The sequence below is a fragment of the Ambystoma mexicanum genome, chromosome 8 (assembly GCF_040938575.1).
Source record: "Ambystoma mexicanum isolate Mex_15411 chromosome 8, UKY_AmexF1_1, whole genome shotgun sequence".
Taxonomy (NCBI): Eukaryota; Metazoa; Chordata; class Amphibia; order Caudata; family Ambystomatidae; genus Ambystoma; species Ambystoma mexicanum.
The window spans coordinates 1,690,041,952-1,690,064,887 of NC_090929.1; the positions used below are offsets into that span (position 1 = coordinate 1,690,041,952).

The 22,936-nt window shown below is 44.7% G+C and overlaps 1 protein-coding gene across 1 annotated transcript in view; it reads left to right on the plus strand.

The window, feature by feature from the left end:
- LOC138473462 (deleted in malignant brain tumors 1 protein-like) overlaps window positions 1–22,936 on the plus strand; it is a 104,792-nt gene that overhangs the window by 61,255 nt on the left and 20,601 nt on the right. The window contains exons 9-10 of the mRNA XM_069612110.1: window positions 7,268–7,288; window positions 8,926–9,067. Of these exons, the coding sequence (XP_069468211.1) occupies window positions 7,268–7,288; window positions 8,926–9,067 (163 nt within the window). The remainder of the gene's footprint in view (window positions 1–7,267; window positions 7,289–8,925; window positions 9,068–22,936) is intronic.

Sequence of the window (22,936 nt, forward strand, 5' to 3'; positions counted from 1 at the left end):
GGACTGTCTAAGGAACAATGGATAGACAATGCTGATGAGCACAGAGATGGACTGTCTATGGAACGATGGATAGACAATACTGATGAGCAGAGAGATGGACTGTCTATGGAACGATGGATAGACAATGCTGATGAGCAGAGAGATGGACTGTCTATGGAACGATGGATAGACAATGCTGATTAGCAGAGAGATGGACTGTCTATGGAACGATGGATAGACAATACTGATGAGCAGAGAGATGGACTGTCTATGGAACGATGGATAGACAATGCTGATGAGCAGAGAGATGGACTGTCTATGGAACGATGGATAGACAATGCTGATGAGCAGAGAGATGGACTGTCTATGGAACGATGGATAGACAATGCTGATGAGCAGAGAGATTGACTGTCTATGGAACGATGGATAGACAATGCTGATGAGCAGAGAGATGGACTGTCTAAGGAATGATGGATATACAACCCTGATGAGTCGGGTGATTGACTGTCTAAGTAACGATGGATAGATAACCCTGATGTGCGGGGTGATGGACTGTCTAAGTAACGATGGATAGGTAACACTGATGAGAAAAGAGATAGACTGTCTAAGGAATGATTGATAGACAGCCCTGATGAGCAGAGAAATGGACTGTCTATGGAACGATGGATAGCCAATGCTTATGAGCAGAGAGATGGACTGTCTATGGAACGATGGATAGACAATGCTGATGAGCAGAGAGATGGACTGTCTATGGAACGATGGATAGACAATGCTGATGAGCAGAGAAATGGACTGTCTATGGAACGATGGATAGCCAATGCTTATGAGCAGAGAGATGGAATGTCTAAGGATGAGGTATAGGCAATGCTGATGAGCAGAGAGATGGAATGTCTAAGGAATGAGGTATAGACAATGCTTATGAATTGAGAGATTGACTGTCTAAGGAACGATGGATAGGTAATAGTGATAAGCATAGAGATGGACTTTTAAGTAAAAAATGTAAAGACAATGCTGATGACCAGAGAGATGGAATGTCTAAGGAATGATGGATAGACAACCCTGATGAGCGGGATGTGGGACTGTCTAAGGAATGATTGATAGACAGCACTGGTGAGCAGGGTGATGGACTGTCTAAGGAATGATGGATAGCCAATGCTTATGAGCCAAGAGATGGAATGATGAATGGACAGCCCTGACAATCAGAGCGAATGAGCAGCAAGATAGATTATTTAAGAAAAGTTGCATTTCTATGACTAACAATACAACATATAGACCCCATTTTCAAAGGAAAAAGACAAATCCTAGAAATACAGAAGCATGATAAGTAGTCTTCCAAAAAGATAAACAGACAAAGTCAAAAAGTGGAGTGAACAACTGTCATGATGGTTAGGCCCAACTAATGGGCGCAGAGTGAGAGACACTCTTACAAACGATAATTGGACACAACCCACAGCCAACATTATAGACATTAATCAACAAAGATGGAGAGACAAGAAGTATCTCAGAGAGAAAGTCTTCAACAAAGATAGACAGACCAGACTACATTTCAGGTAGCACTTGTTTCATACATGAAATCTGCACTTCCTATTAAAAAATGTTATAAAATATTCCATGATATGCACAAAATGCAAACACAATGCTACATTTTACTAATGCTTAAAACTATATAACGTTTCCAATATGTATTATGTTAAGTCTTAAGAACGGATATCATAATATCTGATAAGTACCTACTGTAGTACAAGGTCTCAGCTGTAGCAAAAATGGTAGGTTGAAGCTGAGGTGCCTCAAAGTGTAATACCCCCCCGAATCAATTTGTCCTGTCCACATTGATGTTCGTCCTTGTCTAATTGTTGCGCGCTGATGCCTGCGGGCTGCGGTCCATTACAAAATAAAATAAAAATAACAGACAAACAGTACAGAAACTGCTAAATGCTTTCTTATGATGAATTCCATGTATAATCATAATCCTGCACACAACTGCAACCACTTCTCAGAAATCTTCTATAGATGAGTCTTTGATCGCGCCGAGTGTTATCCTCTCTAAAGATGCCAATGCTGATTCATCTTTGGCACATTCTTTTAGTTTTGTATCAAATTATGAGTCTAAGGTAAGCTGGATAGACAATGCGGGTGTGCACGGACAGAGATGCACAGAGCTGGAGATTGGCACTACACCTCCTCTTTCATAGTGTTTTTAAAGTGCATGGTAGTAGTGGAGGTACATTTCAGAAAACTAGCACTTTTGTTCACGTATATCTGGTCTATTGGCTGGTTACTGTCACATGGGGGATTCCAGGCAGCGATCATAGCACTGGTGTAGAGCGTTGACCTCTCTGTGAATCCTAGGATCTCCACCAGGCACTAGCACTAAACAGTCTCTTTCCTGGGAGCCATTTTGGACACAGAAAGTGGAAAAGCATCTGCTTCACAGAAGAGATTCTCACCTGTTCAGAGAGCAGCACAGTCGATATAACAAATTACTCATATCAGGACAATTTAGTAACACATTACTCAGATCAGGATGCTATACTAGCAAATTATTCTTATCAGGGCACTAGACTATCAACCCGGCACTGCTCTTTTTCTGGAACAGCCGGCTGGCCTGATCCGCCGGCTGCAATTGCTTCAGAACTTAGCCGCTCGAGTTGCTACTGCATACCCTTATGGCACCCATATTAGTCCGGTATTGGGCCATCTGCACTGCCTCCCAGTGCAGCAGCGGATCACCTTTAAATCTTTGTGTATTGTTAATCGGGCGGTCTATCAGGTTGGACCAGAATTCCTTCAGGATAAGTTTCAGCCTTACATTCCCAATCGGCCTCTCTGCTCTAGTAGTAATTGATTGGTGGTGGTTCCTAACTTTCGCTTCCAGAGAGTGGGCCTTCTCTGTAGTGGCTGGTAAGCTGTGGAACAGTCTTCCTTTTAAACTTAAGTCCACCGAGACCCACCTAACCTCCCATCGCCTACTTAAGACCTCTCTCTTCTGCAGATTTCCCTTTCCATCTTTTGTGTGGCCTTGCTATGTACTTCCCCGCTCCAAGATGCCTTTGGGCGTATGTGCGCATTATACGATTTCATAACATAACATACTAACAAATAACTCAGATCAGGGCACTATACTAACACATTTCTCATATCAGGGCACTATACTAACAAATGACTCATATCATGGCACGATACTGACAAATAACTCAGATCAGGATGCTATCCTTACAAACAACTCAGCAGGACTCCTGGAGAAGACCACAGGTAGAGAAAAAGATAGCTGAGAGGAAGGACCCAAGTTGGACGTGGGAGGGTCGGTCAGAGAGGAAAGAAGTCAGCCACGCCAGAGCCTGACCAGTGATACCCAGGTTATCACAGAGACAGTTGAGCTACTAACAAATTACTCAGATCGGGATGTTATACTAACAAATAACTCAGATCAGGGCACTATACTAACAAATTACTCAGATCAGGTTGCTATACTAACAAATAACTCAGATCAGGGCACTATATTAACAAATTACTCCGATTGGGATGTTATACTAACAAATAACTCAGATCAGGGCACAATACCAACAAATGACTAATATCAGGACACTATGCTAACACATTACTCATATCAGGTTGCTATACTAACAAATTACTCAGATCAGGGCACTATACTAAGAAATGACTCAGCTTGGGATCTTATACTAACAAATAACTCAGATCAGGGCAATATACTAACAAATTATTCAGATGGGATATTATACTAACACATAACTCAAATCAGGACAGTATACTAACAGATTACTCATATCAGGACACTATGCTAACAAATGACTCAGATCAGGATACTATACTAACAAATAACTCAGATCAGGGCACTATACTAACACATTTCTCATATCAGGGCACTATACTAACAAATTACTCATATCATGGCACGATACTGACCAATAACTCAGATCAGGATGCTATCATTACAAACAACTCAGCAGGACTCCTGGAGAACACCACAGTTAGAGAAAAAGATAGCTGAGAGGAAGGACCCAAGTTGGACGTGGGAGGGTCGGTCAGAGAGGAAAGAAGTCAGCCACGCCAGAGCCTGACCAGTGATACCCAGGTTATCACAGAGACAGTTGAGCTACTAACAAATTACTCAGATCGGGATGTTATACTAACAAATAACTCAGATCAGGGCACTATACTAACAAATGACTAATATCAGGACACTATGCTAACACATTACTCATATCAGGTTGCTATACTAACAAATGACTCAGCTCGGGATCTTATACTAACAAATAACTCAGATCAGGGTACTATATTAACAAATTACTCCGATCGGGATGTTATACTAACAAATAACTCAGATCAGGGCACAATACCAACAAATGACTAATATCAGGACACTATGCTAACACATTACTCATATCAGGTTGCTATACTAACAAATGACTCAGCTCGGGATCTTATACTAACAAATAACTCAGATCAGGGCAATATACTAACAAATTATTCAGGTGGGATATTATACTAACACATAACTCAAATCAGGACAGTATACTAACAGATTACTCATATCAGGACACTATGCTAACAAATGACTCAGATCAGGATACTATACTAACAAATAACTCAAATCAGGGCACAATACTATCAGATTACTCAGATCAGGGGTCTATACTAACAAATGACTCAGATCAGGATGCTATACTAAGAAATAACTATGATCAGGGCACTATACAAACAAATTACTCATATCAGGGCACTACACTAACACAGTACCCATATCAGGACACTATACTAACAAATTACTCATATCAGGATGCTATACTAACAAATAACTCAGATCAGGGCGCTGTACCAACAAATTACTCATATTAGGACACTATACTAACACATTGCTCATATCAGATTGCTATACTAACAAATAACTCAGTTCAGGGCACTATACTAACATATTACTCATATCAGGACACTGTACTAACAAATTACTCAGATCAGGATGCTATACTAACAAATTATTCAGGTCAGGATGCTATACTAAAAAACCCTCAGATCAGCGCACTAGACAAACAAATTACTCATATCAGGGCACTTCAATAACACAGTACTCATATCAGGACACAATACTAACACATTACTCAGATCAGGGGACTATACTAACAAATTACTCAGATCAGGATGCTATACTAACAAATAACTCAGATTGACGCACTATACAAACACATTACTCATATCAAGACACAATACTAACACATTACTGAGATCAGGGGACTGTACTAACACATTACTCATATCAGGAAACTATACTAACACATTACGCAGATCAGGATGCTATACTAACAAATAACTCAGATCAGGGCACTATACTAACAAATTACTCATATCAGGACACTATACTAACAAATTACTCAGATCAGGATGCTATACTAACAAATTACTCAGATCAGGGCACTTTACTAACAAATCACTCAGATCAGGATGCTATACTAACAAATAACTCAGATCAGCGCACTATACAAACAAATTTCTCATATAAGGACACAATACTAACACATTACTGAGATCAGGGGACTGTACTAACAAATTACTCATATCAGGAAACTATACTAACACATTACTCATATCAGGTTGCTATACTAACAAATTACTCAGATCAGAGCACTATACTAACGAATTACTCAGATCAGGATGCTATACTACCAAATCACTCATATCATGGCACTATACCAACATATTACTCAGATTGGGAGGTTATACTAACAAATAACTCAGATCAGGGCACTATACTAACAAATTACTCAGATCAGGGCACTATACGAACAAATAACTCAGATAAGGGCACTACAGCAACAAATTACTCATATCAGGACACTATACTTACACATTACTCATATCAGGTTGCTATACTAATAAATGACTCAGATCAGGGGACTATACTAACAAATTACTCAGATTGGGATGTTAGTCTAAGAAACTACTCATTTCAGGACACTATACTAACAAATTACTCAGAACAGTATGCTGTACCAACAAATTACTCAGATCAGGGGACTATAGTAACAGATTACACAGAGGAGGATGCAATATTAACACATTTCTCTTAAATGAAGCTGATATTATAAAGGTTTAATTGGCACAGATATGTGACTTGTGAGGCCCAGAAAATGCATTTCCGATGTGTCTGAAGCAGGTAGCAAGAGGGGAAGAGGTCCAAGCCTGTTCCCTGTCAGTAGGTGTGAGACTTTTGATGATGATGAGGTCCCGGGAGGATAGCTCAGCGGCAACGTGCTCGACACAAGGCAACACAGGTTCGGTTCCCGGGTCCACGCTTAGAAACCTCTGGGTGTTTAAGTGCGTTATAAATATGCAACTAAGACAAACAACTACGCAACTAAAGCAAACAATTCCTGTAACAGCGCCTCGAAGCCTGCGAGCTGTGTGAGCGCTTTAAAAATGCAAAAAATAAAATAAATAAATAAATGATCGCAGAGTGGATGGGAAGAGGAGATTGCGTGAAGCTTTTTTGTTTGTTTTCACTCTGCAGAGGGCAGATGGACCGACCACACAATAATGTATCGGTTCGTAATGAAATATCTAGTAAAGCCCAATTCCTTCTCTTCATCGGGCTCCACTCCCTCCCTGGTCCACAGAGTAATTGCTATATTGTTTGAAAACGTATCAACAAAAGATAATGAGGTGAGAGAGCATTGGAGAAATCGCACAAATGAGAAATCAAACAGGACAGAAGATCACAGAAAGGAAAGGAGTTGTGAATTGTGAGCAATGAAGATCGGGCCGTTTTGGACATATTTATCCCAAGTCGCGCGCATGTGTCTGTGTGACGGGACCATCCCTAGTTGCATTACATGTCATTGATGAGGATCAGGGACCAGGGACATGGACAGAGCTTTTGAGATGAAGAATCCAAGAGGGATTGTTGAGGTTCTGAGATGTTGATGGCTGTAGAACTGGAGTCTGCAACCTGTGGCTCTCCAGATGTTTTGAACTACAAAGCCTATGATCCCTCATCATTGTCTGTGTTGGTCAAGGCTGATGGGGGTTGCTGTCCAAACATGTGGAGAGGCAAAGGTTGCAGCCCCTGCCGTAGAAGGACACAGACATAATGAAGGTCTGGAGATCAGTCAGATGCCAGTGCTGGGAATTGTGGAGGTGTAGGAAACTGTGCAAATGAACAGGCGGAGAGGGCGGGCACATCACTGATATGTATTTTCTTGACACCGCAAACATTTTGTATGTTGTAACTGTTTTTCCTTTTGTTTTACATTCTCTCTTCCACCACCTGCAACAGCCCCAACATCAAATGGAACAGGTAAGACATTAACCATTAATATGGAATCACCTGTGTTTGACGTGTAGGTCACAGTCTTTTTGATGGTAAATGTGTTTGTAATTGCAGTGTAGGCATGTGAGGAGGATGCAGGAGAGAAACACTGATTGGCAAAGCCAACAGTTTTGGCTTTTCTGTGGGCGGGCGTGGGATAGGCATTTACCAGGTACTGCCATAATGGTACTACCTGGCCATAAAATGGAAACAGCTGGACAATCATGTGAGTACCTGGACATATGATAGCAGAACCTGGCAAATGTGTATCTAATACATAGCAAGCCAAAACTATTTGCTTTATCAGTGCTTGCTTTTAAGAGGACTCCAGTGCTTATACATCAATTGGATGATGGCAGTCTTGATTAAGACACTTTTATTACACCAACAATGCATTTGCAGCTGCAATTAAGCCATTAACTCTCAGTAAACTTCTTAGAAATTACACTGACAAGCAATCTACAGCACATCGTTTGATTTTACTGCTTGATAATGTAAACTAATGGATCCCATGGGAATGTTGTATGGGTAGGGCATGGCAGATCGAGAGTGGGATTGCCCATAGGTTTTAGCATGGTCATGGGTAGTCAATGAGTGGGTAAATAACCACACGCACCAGAAGGTCCACCTTGAACATGATATCGATAGTAGGCCAGTGTTTAAATTGGTGATCTGGGAATCAAGACTCAGGTCATGGTGCCCGGTGAAACCGAGGTGCTTTGCTTTCTTCTTTATATGGACAGTTTCTCCAAAAGAGCCGGGGTTGGGTGAAGAATATCAATATTTTTAGGGAGGAGCTTTGGTCCAAGAACTGGGATTTCCGTCTTAGAGCTGTTCAGTCTCAGAGATTTCACGCGTGTCCAGGATCAATTTGCAGGTAGTCCTTTTGGTGCATTAGTGAATTGGTTGTTAGTGCCAAGGACTCCTCAATAGGCGTGACTGCCATCAGAGCACGAATGGAAGAACCTGAGAAGGTCCATAAGAGGCATTGTGTAAATGTTGCACAAAAGTGGAGCTACAGGCAAGCCCTGAGGGACTCCACAATGTGGCCCTCACCGTGCAACATCCGTGATCACCAGAGATGCGGAAGAACAGCTGCACATTGTAGGCATGAAAACTTGCAATCCCGTTTGGCAATGCCCTCAACTCTCCGATTGGGCAAACTAGATAGTGTGGTGCAGAGTGAAGGGTATGGGTGGTGCCGAGTGCAGTTGGTGCGTAGTGGTTGCGGAATTAAACCCAGGGAGGGACAGGCGGGTTACCTTTTGGTACCCTGTGCTTGTTTAATGTTATATGCAATGTCTGAGGAGTGTAGGTTCTCCTCGAGCCACACATTCAGAATGGTCAAGTGTGGGGTGATATATGCATGTGTTTTCATCCTTACGGTGGAGGCAACAGAGTGATACATAAGAGAAGGGGGGGGTATTTAAGTTTGTGTAAATCCGCCACAGGGGAAAGTGAAGAGATGGAGGGGAAGGACAGAGGTATTTGGGAGAGATCAGCCCCCCGCTTTGTATGGGGTGCAGAATGGTGGTTTCTAGAGCTGTCAAGCATGGCATTGACATTACTTAAGAAGACAGGAGAGTGACCTGTTCTTTCCCAATATTTTCCCCGTTTCCCTGCAGCCTGCGGCGGGATCCTCACTCAACCTTCTGGATCATTTTCAAGCCCATTCTATCCGGGGAATTATCCCAACAACGCCCGGTGTGTGTGGCAGATCCAAGCGAATAACAACTATCGGATCCAGCTGAATCTCCCCAGACTGCAGTAAGTAAAGTCCTCAGGGGGCAGCGAGGGGGGAGGGGGGGCTTCCACCACCGCTTAGAACGCTCTTAACTACAGGAGTGCAATGGCATAATCTCTGTAAAGCATGCGTCCACCTTGATCTGTTTAAATCTTCATTTTGTAATTTTTGAAAAAATGTATTTAGCAGTTGTAGCGTGCGCCAAACCTGTAGGTATATGAGCGCTGGAGAGCAGGTAATACACATTACAGGGTTACCACAGACAACCATAGAAAACAATAGTTTGCCATAAATAATATTACAGATATTTACAGACATAAGATATTTACATAAACATTTTTCCGTTGGTACATAATCAGTAATATTTACATGGGCAACCTTATTAACATACGTAATTAGCAAATGAGATAACGCAGATATAATCAAATGAGCAGATTGTGTACGATGAGCCTGTGATCATTAAGTCACAAAGGCTACACATTGGAGGTGAGGAACCAGACTTTAAGGTTTCTGTGGGATGAAATGTGGGACGGGTCAGATCTAATATTTAGAGGTGGGGCGCTCCAGCCTTTGGCTGCCACAACTGGCAAGCTACGTCCCCCAGCCTTTGTATCCCTTCATAGATGATCCAAGGAATCCATCATGTGAGGATATAACCCTTTCAGTAAGGATATCCAAGGCAAGGCCAGTCAAGTCCTGAATGCATTGAATTCTGAGGCAAGCATACTAAAAGAGTTGTGAAGAAAAAGGCATGCTCCATGTTACACCTTACACGAAACCCCCAATGCAGTCCACACCAGCGAGTATTAGCCTTGTGCACAACATCCAGGGGTCCATGACCAATATTGAAAAAAAATATCAAACAGCTTTGTTCCAAGGGTGAAGAAAATAGTTGATAAAATCCAGAGTTGAGTATATATTGATTATTTAAACAATGTAATAGCCCCCGGCCTATCCTTAGGCTTCGAGAACTGTGATACGTACTAAGCCATGCCATTTGGAAGCGGGAATATGGACCACGAGGTGAGGACGGTGGGTATAGAAAATAACAAAAGAAACAGAATACCACAGAGCTGTAAACAAAGGATAAACATATAAAGGGGGGTATATGATTGGTCAAATGCACAGAACTGCAATGGTCACCTTGTATGGCCCAGTTTGATGTGATCGCTTGACCTGGGGCAGATTGCTGATGGCTACAGAGGTGGGCACATGCGTTGGTAGGGTCTCTATGACCCTGGACATCTTTATATATTTATAAAACATTCCCAGGGTTTGTAGACAGAAGTGTCCTGGTAGGAGCCTTTCAGATTCATGATTGTTTGTAGAGGTTTCAAAGTTATGAGATTAGTTCCCAGTTCAGAAGGCTTTCCACTGAGTTGTCAAGGCCCGGCTCATGCGGTTCAGTTCTTCCAACCGCTGCGCCACCTTGCCCTACCACCAAGAGATGAACTATGGACTGTATGATTTACTCTATGAGTGATATAAAAAATCAAAAGATACAAATATTTAAAAATTGACAAAAAATGAAAAACATGTTTTGCCAAGTTTCTCTGCATATTTGTATACTCTATGTAGAGTGGCAAGGGCACGCGCCTTCTCCGATCAAGCAACTTCCCTATAGAACGACACCTCCCCTCCCCATCCCCTGAGATGATTAGAAATTTGGAAGACCACCTGTTCCCTAAAAGACTAAAAAGATTGCTACACTGTCAATAGGAAAGTCCTTGCCAATCATGTGCTGGTTCACTAATCAGTAGTCGGCATCTAAGTGCCCTGTCCATGGCGTGCAGTGCGCTTTATAGGTTGAAAGCTGGAACAGGATATTTTGCATTGGGACTCTCTCTAAAATGATCAATGTCAGCTCAAAGGGGAATTGACCCGGGAACAGCTTTCTTCAAGTAACAAAACCCTTGCATTTGGTTTATGTGCAGATCTGCAGGACCTTGCCAAAGATTCTGATCCAGTTTCCCTGACCAGATTCCCATTCCACATAGAGTACAGAACAGGCCGTTTCCATGGATCTGACACCCTGAGGCCCTTTCTCTGACATCTTAGTTGCTAAGAAGCTTATAAACGGACAAATCACTCAATAAAGTGAATGGATTGCAATACACAGTTCTAAAACTGTCTGTGAAACATGTTAAATATGTTTTTTTGTCTTTTAAAAAATATGTTGTCATTCTCTTCTGGAGGACAATTGACTAAATATAAACATGATGATCAAAGTGTTGTCCTTAGGAATGTACAATCTAAAAACAAAGAAATAATGATCTCAGCCTAACTTCAGCTCGGATTCCCAAATGACTACTATCTATGCAATGCATCGTTGAACAGTGAGCTGTTTGCGACGCTGTCGGGCAGGTTGTCAATGAAGGAGGGGTAGAGGAAACAGCAGAGGAAGAGACCCCCAGCATCCCTCAGCCAGCCTCCATGGCACCAGCAGGGAGGGAGAACACTACCTCTGTCAGTCACCATACCAGAATTGAAATAGTAGGGGCTCCAACGCCTCTGGGCCCAAATTGGTGAATCTGGGTGGACGGCCTGGAGCCATCTTTTGTCAAGAGCAAAGAAACAAACCTTCTGCCAAAAATGTCAGCATTGCTGGTCTATGAACAAAATCTTTAAGACCCTCACCTCGTCAGTTAGCTCAAGTGGCACTGCAAAAGGAATCATAACCAAACACTTTAAAGCTGAAGCCACTGCAGACTTCAGCTCGGCCAGGTACGCCAAGCAGCCCGTGAGCCCATTGATGCCTTCCACGCGTGATTGCACCTTAGCATGTGAGACGTACGAGGGTCGAGCGCAGTTGATACAAGGCTGCAACCCCAGCAAGCCCTGAAGCAACATGGCACGGGAGTCATGCCTTTCCCTGAAACTTATGCTACACCGTAGTCCCTCCGGCGAGCTTACAGAAGTTCGAGTGGCAAAGAAGAAGGCCACATTTCAACATGTAGCTGTGGCCAAGGCACACGCAGTGGGAATGAAAAAAACATGGAAGAAGCGAGAGAGCAGCCAAGACTAACCCCAAAGAAGCAATGCTACAAGCATCACATCGGAAACCTGCAGGGCATCTGACTATTGTGGCGGGGACCTGCCACACAACGGCTGCTGTTATGCCAGATAAGCATAGTGCTCAAATTATGGTCACCTCACTCACTTTGCCAAAGATTGTCGGTCAGGGAATTATTCAACCCTGACAAAGGCCAATGGGCTCTGAAGACAAGGAGTGTGAACGGTGGATATGGCGCCCGAAGCGGACCCCGATGACTCAGACTACAAGGTCTTCCTGATTTAACTCCAACACAATTCAGGCAAGCGTTGACACCCCTGATGCATAATACTTATTTCAGAGACACCCATTTCAGCCCTCGTTGACACCAGAGCCTCTATCAATGTGATGAGTCGCCCACGCTTTGTACCGCTGAGGCCCCTACCTCGAATGAAGCCCACCAAAGTCAGAATTATTGGTATGGTGGGGAGGAACCGTACCCTCTTATAGGATGACTAGAAAAACCTGCCAACACAACAATGTCAAAGTAGCAAGGAAACTGTTTGCGACACCAACGGAAAAAGCTACTCTCCTCACCTGCAAAACTGTGGAATATTTCAAACGTATCCATGTCGCATTTGGGGACCACGATGAATATTGAAAGGAACTCCTATGAGAGTTTGATGATTTGTTTCATGGGATTGGCTGTTTATGGCCATATAAAGTATCACACAAAAAGGTGGCAGTTATTTGAGATTCTATTCATAACTTCAAAAAAGCGACCTGCAGCTCGCTAAATCTCCCTCACCGAAAGTCTCTCTATCCACATCACAGAGGGTAATCTCGTCCTAGATAGCGCTGGTGAGCCGCCTATCTAGCAAAGGGGATAGAGGAGAGACTTCCCCTGATCTGACTCACTACTTTCCCCACACTTGGGGTGAGTGTGCTATGATTTATTTCTCCCTCCTTTGTGTGTCCACTAAAAAAACAGATTGTTCTGCATATAATGCAATGTTTAATTCCTTTTTTCCATCCCAGTGTTTCATTAATCAGAATGTCCTGGGGGGTTCAGGATACCGACCTGAACTCTTGTGGTCTACCAGTTTCAGCGGATTATGTAGTCCTCTAGCGACTTTCTTCAGGGCCAAGAACAACATAGGGTTGTTATAGATGAAAGCAGAAGAGTGTAGGATCTTCTTCTGTTTGGATCAGACACTATTCAATTTCTTCTTTATCGCACCTGTGAAGGGATAAACAAATCGTAAAGGATGTATGACTTCCTATGCCCCACCTCGACTTTCTCATACAAGTCTTTTTACCCACCATCGCGGTTCCGGTGGGATTCCCAGGAACTCCTGCTGTGCAAGCAGTCAGTCTGTCCCTGTGAATAAAAGTCTGCCTCCACACTGACAAAACCGTGAAACCACTGGGTCTCAAACACTAACAGGCCCCTTCCATTTGCGGTCCAAAGTAGATGAACAAATTGCTGACCCAAGCAGCTGAACCTTGCGGTGGGGGGTTGAGCAATAAGCCATGGCATTTCAAGAAACCAAGGGCACCCTGGCCACATACACCACTATGATGTACTTTAAACACAAACTGCAAAGCAAATTGATAGTTCATGCCAGCCCTCAAGGTGCCTTTGCAAGTAGGGCCTTGGTGCCCCTGCAGACCAGCTACTTCCAAATTGAAAAGTAGTCCATTATGTAGTATGGGGGTGTCACCACTTCCATTTGTATCTATATGGCAGGTTGTTCAAGGTGTTGATTGACGACATGCCCCTCATTCCTATCTTCAATGGAACAGCCCTACGTCCTCCTCTGACGATAAAGAAGGGGCTCTTAAAAGTCCAGGAGGCCAGTGGAAACCCAATGGATTTCCTATCAGACAACCCATGAGAGGTTACTAGCAGGGAAGTGAGAGCAGCACTGTGCCTGGAACAGCATGTGGTCCTGGTGTCCCAAAGCTATGTCTACAGAAGAAATTAAGATGGCAATGGCCACTGAGAATGCATTGGGAATATGAAGCAGAACATTGTAAGGGTTTGTGAAGGCCCAGCAATACCAACCTAATGCAGCGCAGCGCCGCACGAAAAGCCTGTTTCACTGGAAAGATGAGCTACCCATCTCTGAGGAAGGGCCTTTGCTGCGAGGAGCCTGGATTGAGATCACCTCTTTTGTTTTGGATTGAGATCCTGGCAGCTCTGACCACCGGAGACGTTCACCTGGCAATGCAGGGCACCAAGACCTGTACAAAACAAAGATCCACCTTAGAGAAAAGGCTGGGGCAAGAGGTGGAGACCATCATATTGAAATGTATTCCTTGCCAAGCAACATATGCACCGCACCACCTGCCCCTATGCAGTCCATGCACCAATGCAGTGCCCCAGGGAAAGTGCCAGTGTCGATTTTGGGTCACTGCCCACTGCCCACACCACACTGACAGTCTTGAATAAGTTCTCCCACCATACTATCCTGAGCTAACGATAGCTCCAGGGCAGCAGCTGTCATGATACCATGGTTGGAGAAAATATGGACATCCTGTATCCATAAAGACTGATGATGGACCTCCTTCTCAGGGCAGTTCCTAGAGCGTTTCAACTTCTGCCACCCATGACTCATTACATACTGGCGAACGGGAATGATGAGAGCTTCATGTGCCCTCTCAACAAGGTCTTAAGGATGGCGATGGAGCAGAACGAGGATCCTGAGAGAGCTATTTTTCAATACCTGAGGGAATATCGAACAAAGCCTCACACATCCATGGGAGTATCACCGGACAGGCTTCTCCTGGGGCTAGCACCTTGTGCCACTATCCCGAGTGCACCCGCTGGGCTACTGGGGTGTGTATGATGCCCAAAGAAGCACAGCACACCGAAAAGAACACGATTGTACTGAAAGTCAGCAGAGAAGAGGCAAGGCACCGGCCCTGGAAGGGAGGAATTCAGTAGTCTTAAAAAACTCAAGGCCTCAAGGGCTGTTTGACCCTTAACCATTCACTGTGACCGCCAAGGAAGGTAGCATGATAAGTGCATGCCAAATGACGATACAAGTCACAAGGAACTCTTCTCACGTCAAGATCATAACAGGATATCTGGAAGACGAGAATTGCTCTAGTCAAAACCTAGACAAAGACGCAGAGGCAGGAGGCAGGAGAGAGGGACAGGAAGAGGAAGCACCACCAGAAGATGAACCTAATAACCAGCCAAAGCCAAAGATCCTGATGAATCCCTGAGTCCTGGTATTCGCTCTCTGTTAGTCATGTAGCTAGGCTGCTGGTAGCTTATTCGCTGGTGTAAAATGTTTCCACATGATGGAACCAATTTTACCTGGCTAAACCTCTTTTGAGCCCTCCTTCATTCATCAAAATGGAGATTGTCTTTGTTTGACTAAAATACCTTAGGAGCCACATGACTAGCCTGTGTTTCTCTATGTATGGAAGAGCAGGTGGTCATCGTTGGCGTCTGTGTGTGTGTGTGTGTGGGGGGTGTGGGGGTGTGTGTGGATGTGGTGCGTGTGTGTGTGTGTGTGTGGGGGTGTGTGTGTGTGTGTGTGGGTGTGGTGTGTGTGTGTGTGTGTGTGTGTGTACCCATTCCTTTGAGTGAGTGCTCTTTCTGTGTGCCTGGGTGGGCCATTGGCTGCCACCCACTTTATACCCCTCTGTTTAAATGATGCTTGCTGTGTGATTGGATGCAGTGTTCACTCACTGCCTCCTGAGGGAGATAAAAGCAGACACCCTTGCCGACTCACCATGTCGACATCTGAAGCTCTTCACCTGCGCTTTGGAATGCCTGCTGCTTGAGGAATGACACAAGCTCTGCAGCAGCAGCCTTTGATGCTCTGAAGAATTTGAGGGAGAAGGTCCGAACCCACAATGGCACTCCTTTCCCCTGATACAGTGGGAACAACTGGGTCACAGCTCTTGCTCGAAGGCATTGTTTCCCTGAAGATTCTGATGGTGCCTACATTGACAGACCCATAAACTTGTGCCCCTTCACTGCCAGGACCCAGAAGATCTCCCCCCCCTTGCTGAACTGACCAGAGAATCTTTATCCCAGACATCAGGCAATCGCTCTGACTCCATCTCCCCCAAATTGGAAACCGCAGGGTCCTGTGCTGCCTCGACTCTGCAACCGCACTGCCAAACTCGGCTTTGCAGTTCTTCTTCCGAGGCTGACTGCTCGTCTCAAGTCTGACTGCTTCAACATTTCTCCAAGAATCGTTCTTCAAAGGGGTCTCTCCAAGCCGCCCTCATCCTTAGAAGCTGAACCCTGTGCCTGAGAACGATGGCGGGACCCTGCATCATTGGCAACCGCCGACCACAGCACCAACCCGTGACCTGGCAATGACTGTATCGCTGACCAATGTACACAGCAACCGCACCTGGACACCGCTGGCTGCCTGCTGCAGGCCTGCTTTTGCATTCCCAAAGCATTGCTCCTCTGACTCTTTGGTGCTGCAGGCGGGTCTTTTCTTCATGCATACCTTCATCCCTGGACCTCTTCATCATCTTCAAAGAACTACTGAGGGCTTCTGCCCAATGGACCTTGGGGATCCTTCGCACAAAGGTTACGCTTCCCTGTCAAGGACTGCCCCTATTTGCACTAGTGATCTACTTGATCTCCTCGTGAACTTGCCAGCCTGGATAGAAAAGCCTTTGTGGCCCTGGCGCTGCCTCTTCCTTTATAGTTCAGGCTCTCTATTGACTCTAAACCTAATACATTGTGGCATATTCTCTTTTGCAAAGTTATTTATCTGGGAGTGCATTGCTTTTTCACGTTGCCTGTCCTTTTCTTACATAAAGATGATATTTTGATAAATAATAAAGCGTGTGTTCATTCTCTTACAGCGTATTAACAATATGTGTGGACTGTACCTGTGCACCACCCCGTTTCACCCCCTGACAGTTAGGCCTGGGATGCTTTGCCAAAACTACCACTTGCAGAGCCTGGTGAGCCTGAGGGGCTCACATACAGTGCCAAAGCCAGGATGACACACCTGAAGACCCTGACCCCAGGCCTTAAGGAAAATCTCCCTAACACAGGGGACTTATCACAACACTCGCACCTTGGCGCTTTCCCCAGAGGCTCTCCTGTGTCGGGCGAGACCACACACAGGGGAAAGTGCTGAAGGCCATAACCCAACAAAGCACGCACTGCTGTGATTTGGTCTTGATTTGTGCCAGAACCATCCATGGCAAATCATTTTGCGCATGTAGGGTCACTTTTGTTAGCTCAGTCACGGAATAAAGGTGTTGGTTAGCTACGTATGCACAGGGAGCTTGGACGTGGAGAACACATGTTGTTTAAGGTGCCTATTAATGCCCTAGGTCTTCTGCCTCTGGTGCTGCAATCCATTAAACGATGGATCCCTGGTGGAAAAACATGCTGATGTGTATGTGCTTCAGGTCTTTGTTAACATGGCCTGTGCCTAGAAATGGGAACCTGGAAAACAGAGCAGGTATTGTGAAGGGTCGTAGAGTGGGTGGATTCCAGATTTACGCATGTGGGATTGACTGATACCTGTGTGCAGCTAGTCCTCCGGGCACGTCCCGTAACTTTCACTAGATTGTGAGTCCGCCTGGAGTCTATGGCGACCCCTATTTGTAAACCGTGGCACCATAGGAAAAATGCATCCATTAAAGAGAGAAGTGCATGAAACAGTTACAGATGTTCAACATGTTCAGTAGTGCATTGTCCATGCCAATGAACTGAACAGAACAGTACCTCAAATTTAAAATATGCAGAATATTGAAATGGAAACAACTGTAGTACAAATTAGTACACCCGGACCAATCGGTTTCATACCTGGCCGATCCACTGCTCTAAACCTGCGGAGGTTCTTCGCCATTGCCTCCCAGATGGACCCTCAAGTGAGGACAGTGGCGGTTACGCTAGACGCGGAGAAAGCGTTTGACTCTATTTCATGGAAGTTCATGCACGCCATATTATAAAAATGGGGTTTGGCTTAGAATTTCTCCAATCCATAAAGTTGCTGTACTGTAAGCCCACCGCCAGAGTAAAGACCAATAAGACGCTGTCGCCCAGCTTCAATCTATAAAGGGGCACCAGACAAGGCTCTCCCCTCTAATTTTTGCATTAACAATCGAAGGAATGGCAGCATACCTACGTTACAGGCACTCCTGGAGAGAGATCCGAATTATGTGGACACCCCAGTTAATTTCCCTCTATGCCGACAACACTATGCTATACCTCAGAAATCATGATACTAATCTTCCACCAGTCATGCGTTACATTAAAGTCTTCACAAAATACTCTGGATACAGGATAAACCAAGCTAAATCGGAAATAATATCTATGTCCAGTTCTACAAACAGATCCGCAACCATGGAGGGCTTCCGGTGGTCCCCCACCAGTGCACGATATCTGGGCATTATAATGGCAACAAATAAGCGTACCCTGTACACAAACAACTATGCGCCATTCCTGACACAGCTGGAATATAAGCTCAACTCATGGGTTAAGCAGCCACTGTCCTTGTACCGTCGCATATCCTTGCTCAAAATGGGGGTGGTGCCGAATCTACTATACCTGTTAGTAGTATCCCAATATGGGCACACGGTACATTTTTTGGTACACTACAAAAGTTGGTGTCCAGTTTCGTCTGGGGAGGAGGTACCCCCAGACTAAGTTGGCCAAAGCTATGTGAGAGTTACGACACCGGAGAGCTGGCGGCCCCTGACTTTCTCCTACATTACTACTCCGCACAGGCATACTTTGCCAAATACTGGAATAATACCGCAGAGCAATTTGCACATATACGCGCTGAAGAGTTTGCAGCATCTCCCCTGAATCTGCAAAGTATGATATTTGCTAGGGTCGCAGAGGAGAAAGTACTGGCAGATCCGCTATCGTCAACAGTGCGAGCATGGTCATGGATACTCAAGAGAGTAGGATGTGATCATCCGTACTGGCCGCACCTACCGCTGTGGCACTACCCTGCACTTCAACCCACTATGGACTGTACCATACAAAGAAGATGGGACCCGGAAAAAGAGGGCAAAATCGGAGATCTCTTTCCTGAGGGACGATTTCTTACTGCTGCAGAAATCCAAAATAAAACGGGCCCTGGCCTATTCACAATCCTACAATATCAATGCACGAAAGCAGCCTGCATGAAAAAATGGCCATCCTTCCCGAATGCACCCCCTATACATAAATTCCTATCGGCAAATCCTGACACAAGAAGGATTCACCAGCAACGTCTCCACAATGTACAAAGTAATTCAACACAGCACTCCATCCAAAAATGAGATGAAGAGCAAGTGGGAGAGAGATCCGAACACAACGATCAACGAACAGCAGAGGTTAAACTACTGCAGATACACCAAATCCATCTCACTCTGCGCTAACTTTAGGCTTATACAGCTAAAAATCCTTAACCACCTATACTTTACTCCAAGCAAGGTCTCCAAATTTGACCCCGCTAAACAAGCCGTATGCCCCAAGTGTGTCGCAGTTGCTGCAAATGCGATCCACATGTATTGGGAGTGCCCGCCAATCCGACGCTTCTGGGATGAGATGGCAGAAACCATGAGCGAAACACTGAAATACTTACTGGGAGACATTGGGAAGGCCTCCACAAAGACCTGCAGACTACTCGCAGGAGGAGGAGCATTGGCCAAACGAAACATCCCCAGGAAATGGAAATCCAAAACCGCTCCCACACATGGAAACTGGCTCAGAGACCTCATAAACGTTCAAGACAGCGAAGAATCCTATATCCGAGGTATTCAAACCACGTCCAGACCGAAAGACATTTGGGGCCCCCTCAGGGAGTACCTGCGAAGCACAGAAGACTCAGACGATGAATGAACTGCCTAGAAACAAATCTGAAATGTTATCTAACGCCTATCCCTTTCACCCACCCTCCTCTCCTTTAATACTTAAGTAATGCAATGTAGATTATGCAAGCCTAATTGACTTATCCATGTTGTGAATACCCAATGCTAATTGTGATACTCTTTATATTTGAGATGCCAGTATAAAATAAAGTAAAAACAAAAAATGGAAACAACTGTAAAACTGTCACGGTACTACCCCAATGCCATATTCCTGACTACGCATTCATCGAGTTTCTATAACCCAGTCTCAACTGGTCCTTTCAGGCATATGTACATACAACACATCATGTTCCAATGCTGCTAGTATAGTCAAGTGAGCGTTGTAAAGATTAGGCTCTTGTTTTATCCAAAATAGGAAGATATAAGCCTGGTCAGGAAGCACACAGTAGTTTGCTAACATTGGGCAAAACCCATCTATTCAGGGGGAAAATCAGCAGCTTTTATTTCATGTGGGTGAATCTCCGGTGTGTGTTTTTGATGAGCACAGCCATCTTCCAAGCAGAGCCAAGTGAACTGAAAAGCCTGGTGCCATCTGAGCTTAGCCTCCACTGCATAACCACTTCATGGTCTCCAGATAATTGGGGTCAGCCCTTCCAGCTTGGGAGCTAATGCTGGACAGGGTGTTGTAGGTGAATTAAGGCTGTTGGGTAGCCACTATTTGCACCCAGAGGGGCCTCTTATAGGTTTGTTCAAGCACCATGAGCATTGAGACTGCCAGAGGGGGCCAGGGTCCGCCTGTATCCTCCACTCTTGGATAGACTTCTATCCGCCTGGATCCTCCACTCCTGAATAGAGTTCTATTAACCTCGAGGCCTCTCATCTTCATGTATATTTGAGGCTTTTTTTCAGGCTGTCAAGAATTGGACTGGTACATGTAACTCTCTGAAGTACGGAGCGCCCACTCTGATATACCTTCTTCATCATAAATGTGCTGCGGTTCCTTCCTGCCCATTCTAATTTGGCACCATTTTGCGTGGCTCGCATGTTCTGCAAGACCAGCTTCATTGGCAATGGCCAAGTAAAGAAGAATACATCACATCAAATGATGCTCTTGACCCGCTTCATAGCAATGTCATCATTATCTCCTTTGCCATTGTGAGCTGACGTTCTGCTTCCTCCGATCTTAGTCTTCCCTGGCACACACCACCTGCATGCATGATGCCCAAGCACCGCCCACCCTAGGAAACACTTCACTCTGTCTTACACTGACTGGACCAGCATGGCCAGGGTTAGCATATTCTTCAAACAATCCCAGGAAATGTTTTCTCTTACTCCATTGACGACGCATGGACACATCGAAACAATCACATCACATACAAATCACATTGTGTCTCAGGGCCACACTTCTCCCATGCTTTACTGCCATTGGCAAGCTTGTCACCATACCCTAGATTCAATTTCTCCAAGGTCAGCTTTTCACCAAACCCTAGATTCAACTTCTCCCAGGTCAGCTTTCACCATACCCTAGATTCAATTTCTCCCAGGTCAGATTTTCACCATACCCTAAATTCAACTTCTCCCAGGTCAGCTTTTCACCATACCCTAGATTCAACTTCTCCCAGGTCAGATTTTCACCATACGCTAGATTCAACTTCACCTAGGTCAGCTTTTCACCATACCCTAGATTCAACTTCTCCCAGGTCAGCTTTTCACCATACCCTAGATTCAATTTCTCCCAGGTCAGATGTTCACCATACCCTAGATTCAACTTCACCTAGGTCAGCTTTTCACCATACCCTAGATTCAACTTCTCCCAGGTCAGCTTTTCACCATACCCTAGATTCAACTTCTCCCAGGTCAGCTTTTCACCATACCCTAGATTCAACTTCTCCCAGGTCAGCTTTTCACCATACCCTAGATTCAACTTCTCCCAGGTCAGCTTTTCACCATACCCTAGATTCAACTTTTCCCAGGTCAGCTTTTCACCATACCCTAGATTCAACTTCTCCCAGGTCAGCTTTTCACCATATCCTAGATTCAACTTTTCCCAGGTCAGCTTTTCACCATATCCTAGATTCAATTTCTCCCAGGTCAGCTTTTCACCATATCCTAGATTCAATTTCTCCCAGGTCAGCTTTTCACCATATCCTAGATTCAATTTCTCCCAGGTCAGCCATCCTCAGCATATTGCTACCCTGGATCGAGCCACTTTTCATCAGATTACAACAACCAGCTGCACAGTATTTTCAGCACCGCTCCAGCACATTCCATGCCTTATTTTAGTCCCACCACCTACACGCATGTCTCTCTTTATTACATTCCTCACTTTATCTCAGGTGCACTGCTTCCAAGTGAACCATCCTAAGCGCATTCCTAGTCCTAGCACAGGCACATCGGCCTGCACGCAAGCACAGCCATGCTTAGAATATTCCTCATCTAATCTCAGACACACCGCTTCCAAGCACTGCATGCTTAGAATATATTCCTCACCTAATCTCAGACACACCGCTTCCAAGCACTGCATGCATGCTTAGAATATTTCTCATCTAATCTCAGACACACCGCTTCCAAGCACTGCATGCTTAGAATATTCCTCATCTAATCTCAGACACACCGCCTCCAAGCACTGCATGCTTAGAATATTCCTCATCTAATCTCAGACACACCGCTTCCAAGCACTGCATGCTTAGAATATTCCTCATCTAATCTCAGACACACCGCTTCCAAGCACTGCATGCTTAGAATATTCCTCATCTAATCTCAGACACACCGCTTCCAAGCACAGCCATGCTTAGAATATTCCTCATCTAATCTCAGACATACCGCTTCCAAGCACTGCATGCATGCTTAGAATATTTCTCATCTAATCTCAGACACACCGCTTCCAAGCACTGCATGCTTAGAATATTCCTCATCTAATCTCAGACACACCGCCTCCAAGCACTGCATGCTTAGAATATTCCTCATCTAATCTCAGACACACCGCTTCCAAGCACTGCATGCTTAGAATATTCCTCATCTAATCTCAGACACACCGCTTCCAAGCACTGCATGCTTAGAATATTCCTCATCTAATCTCAGACACACCGCCTCCAAG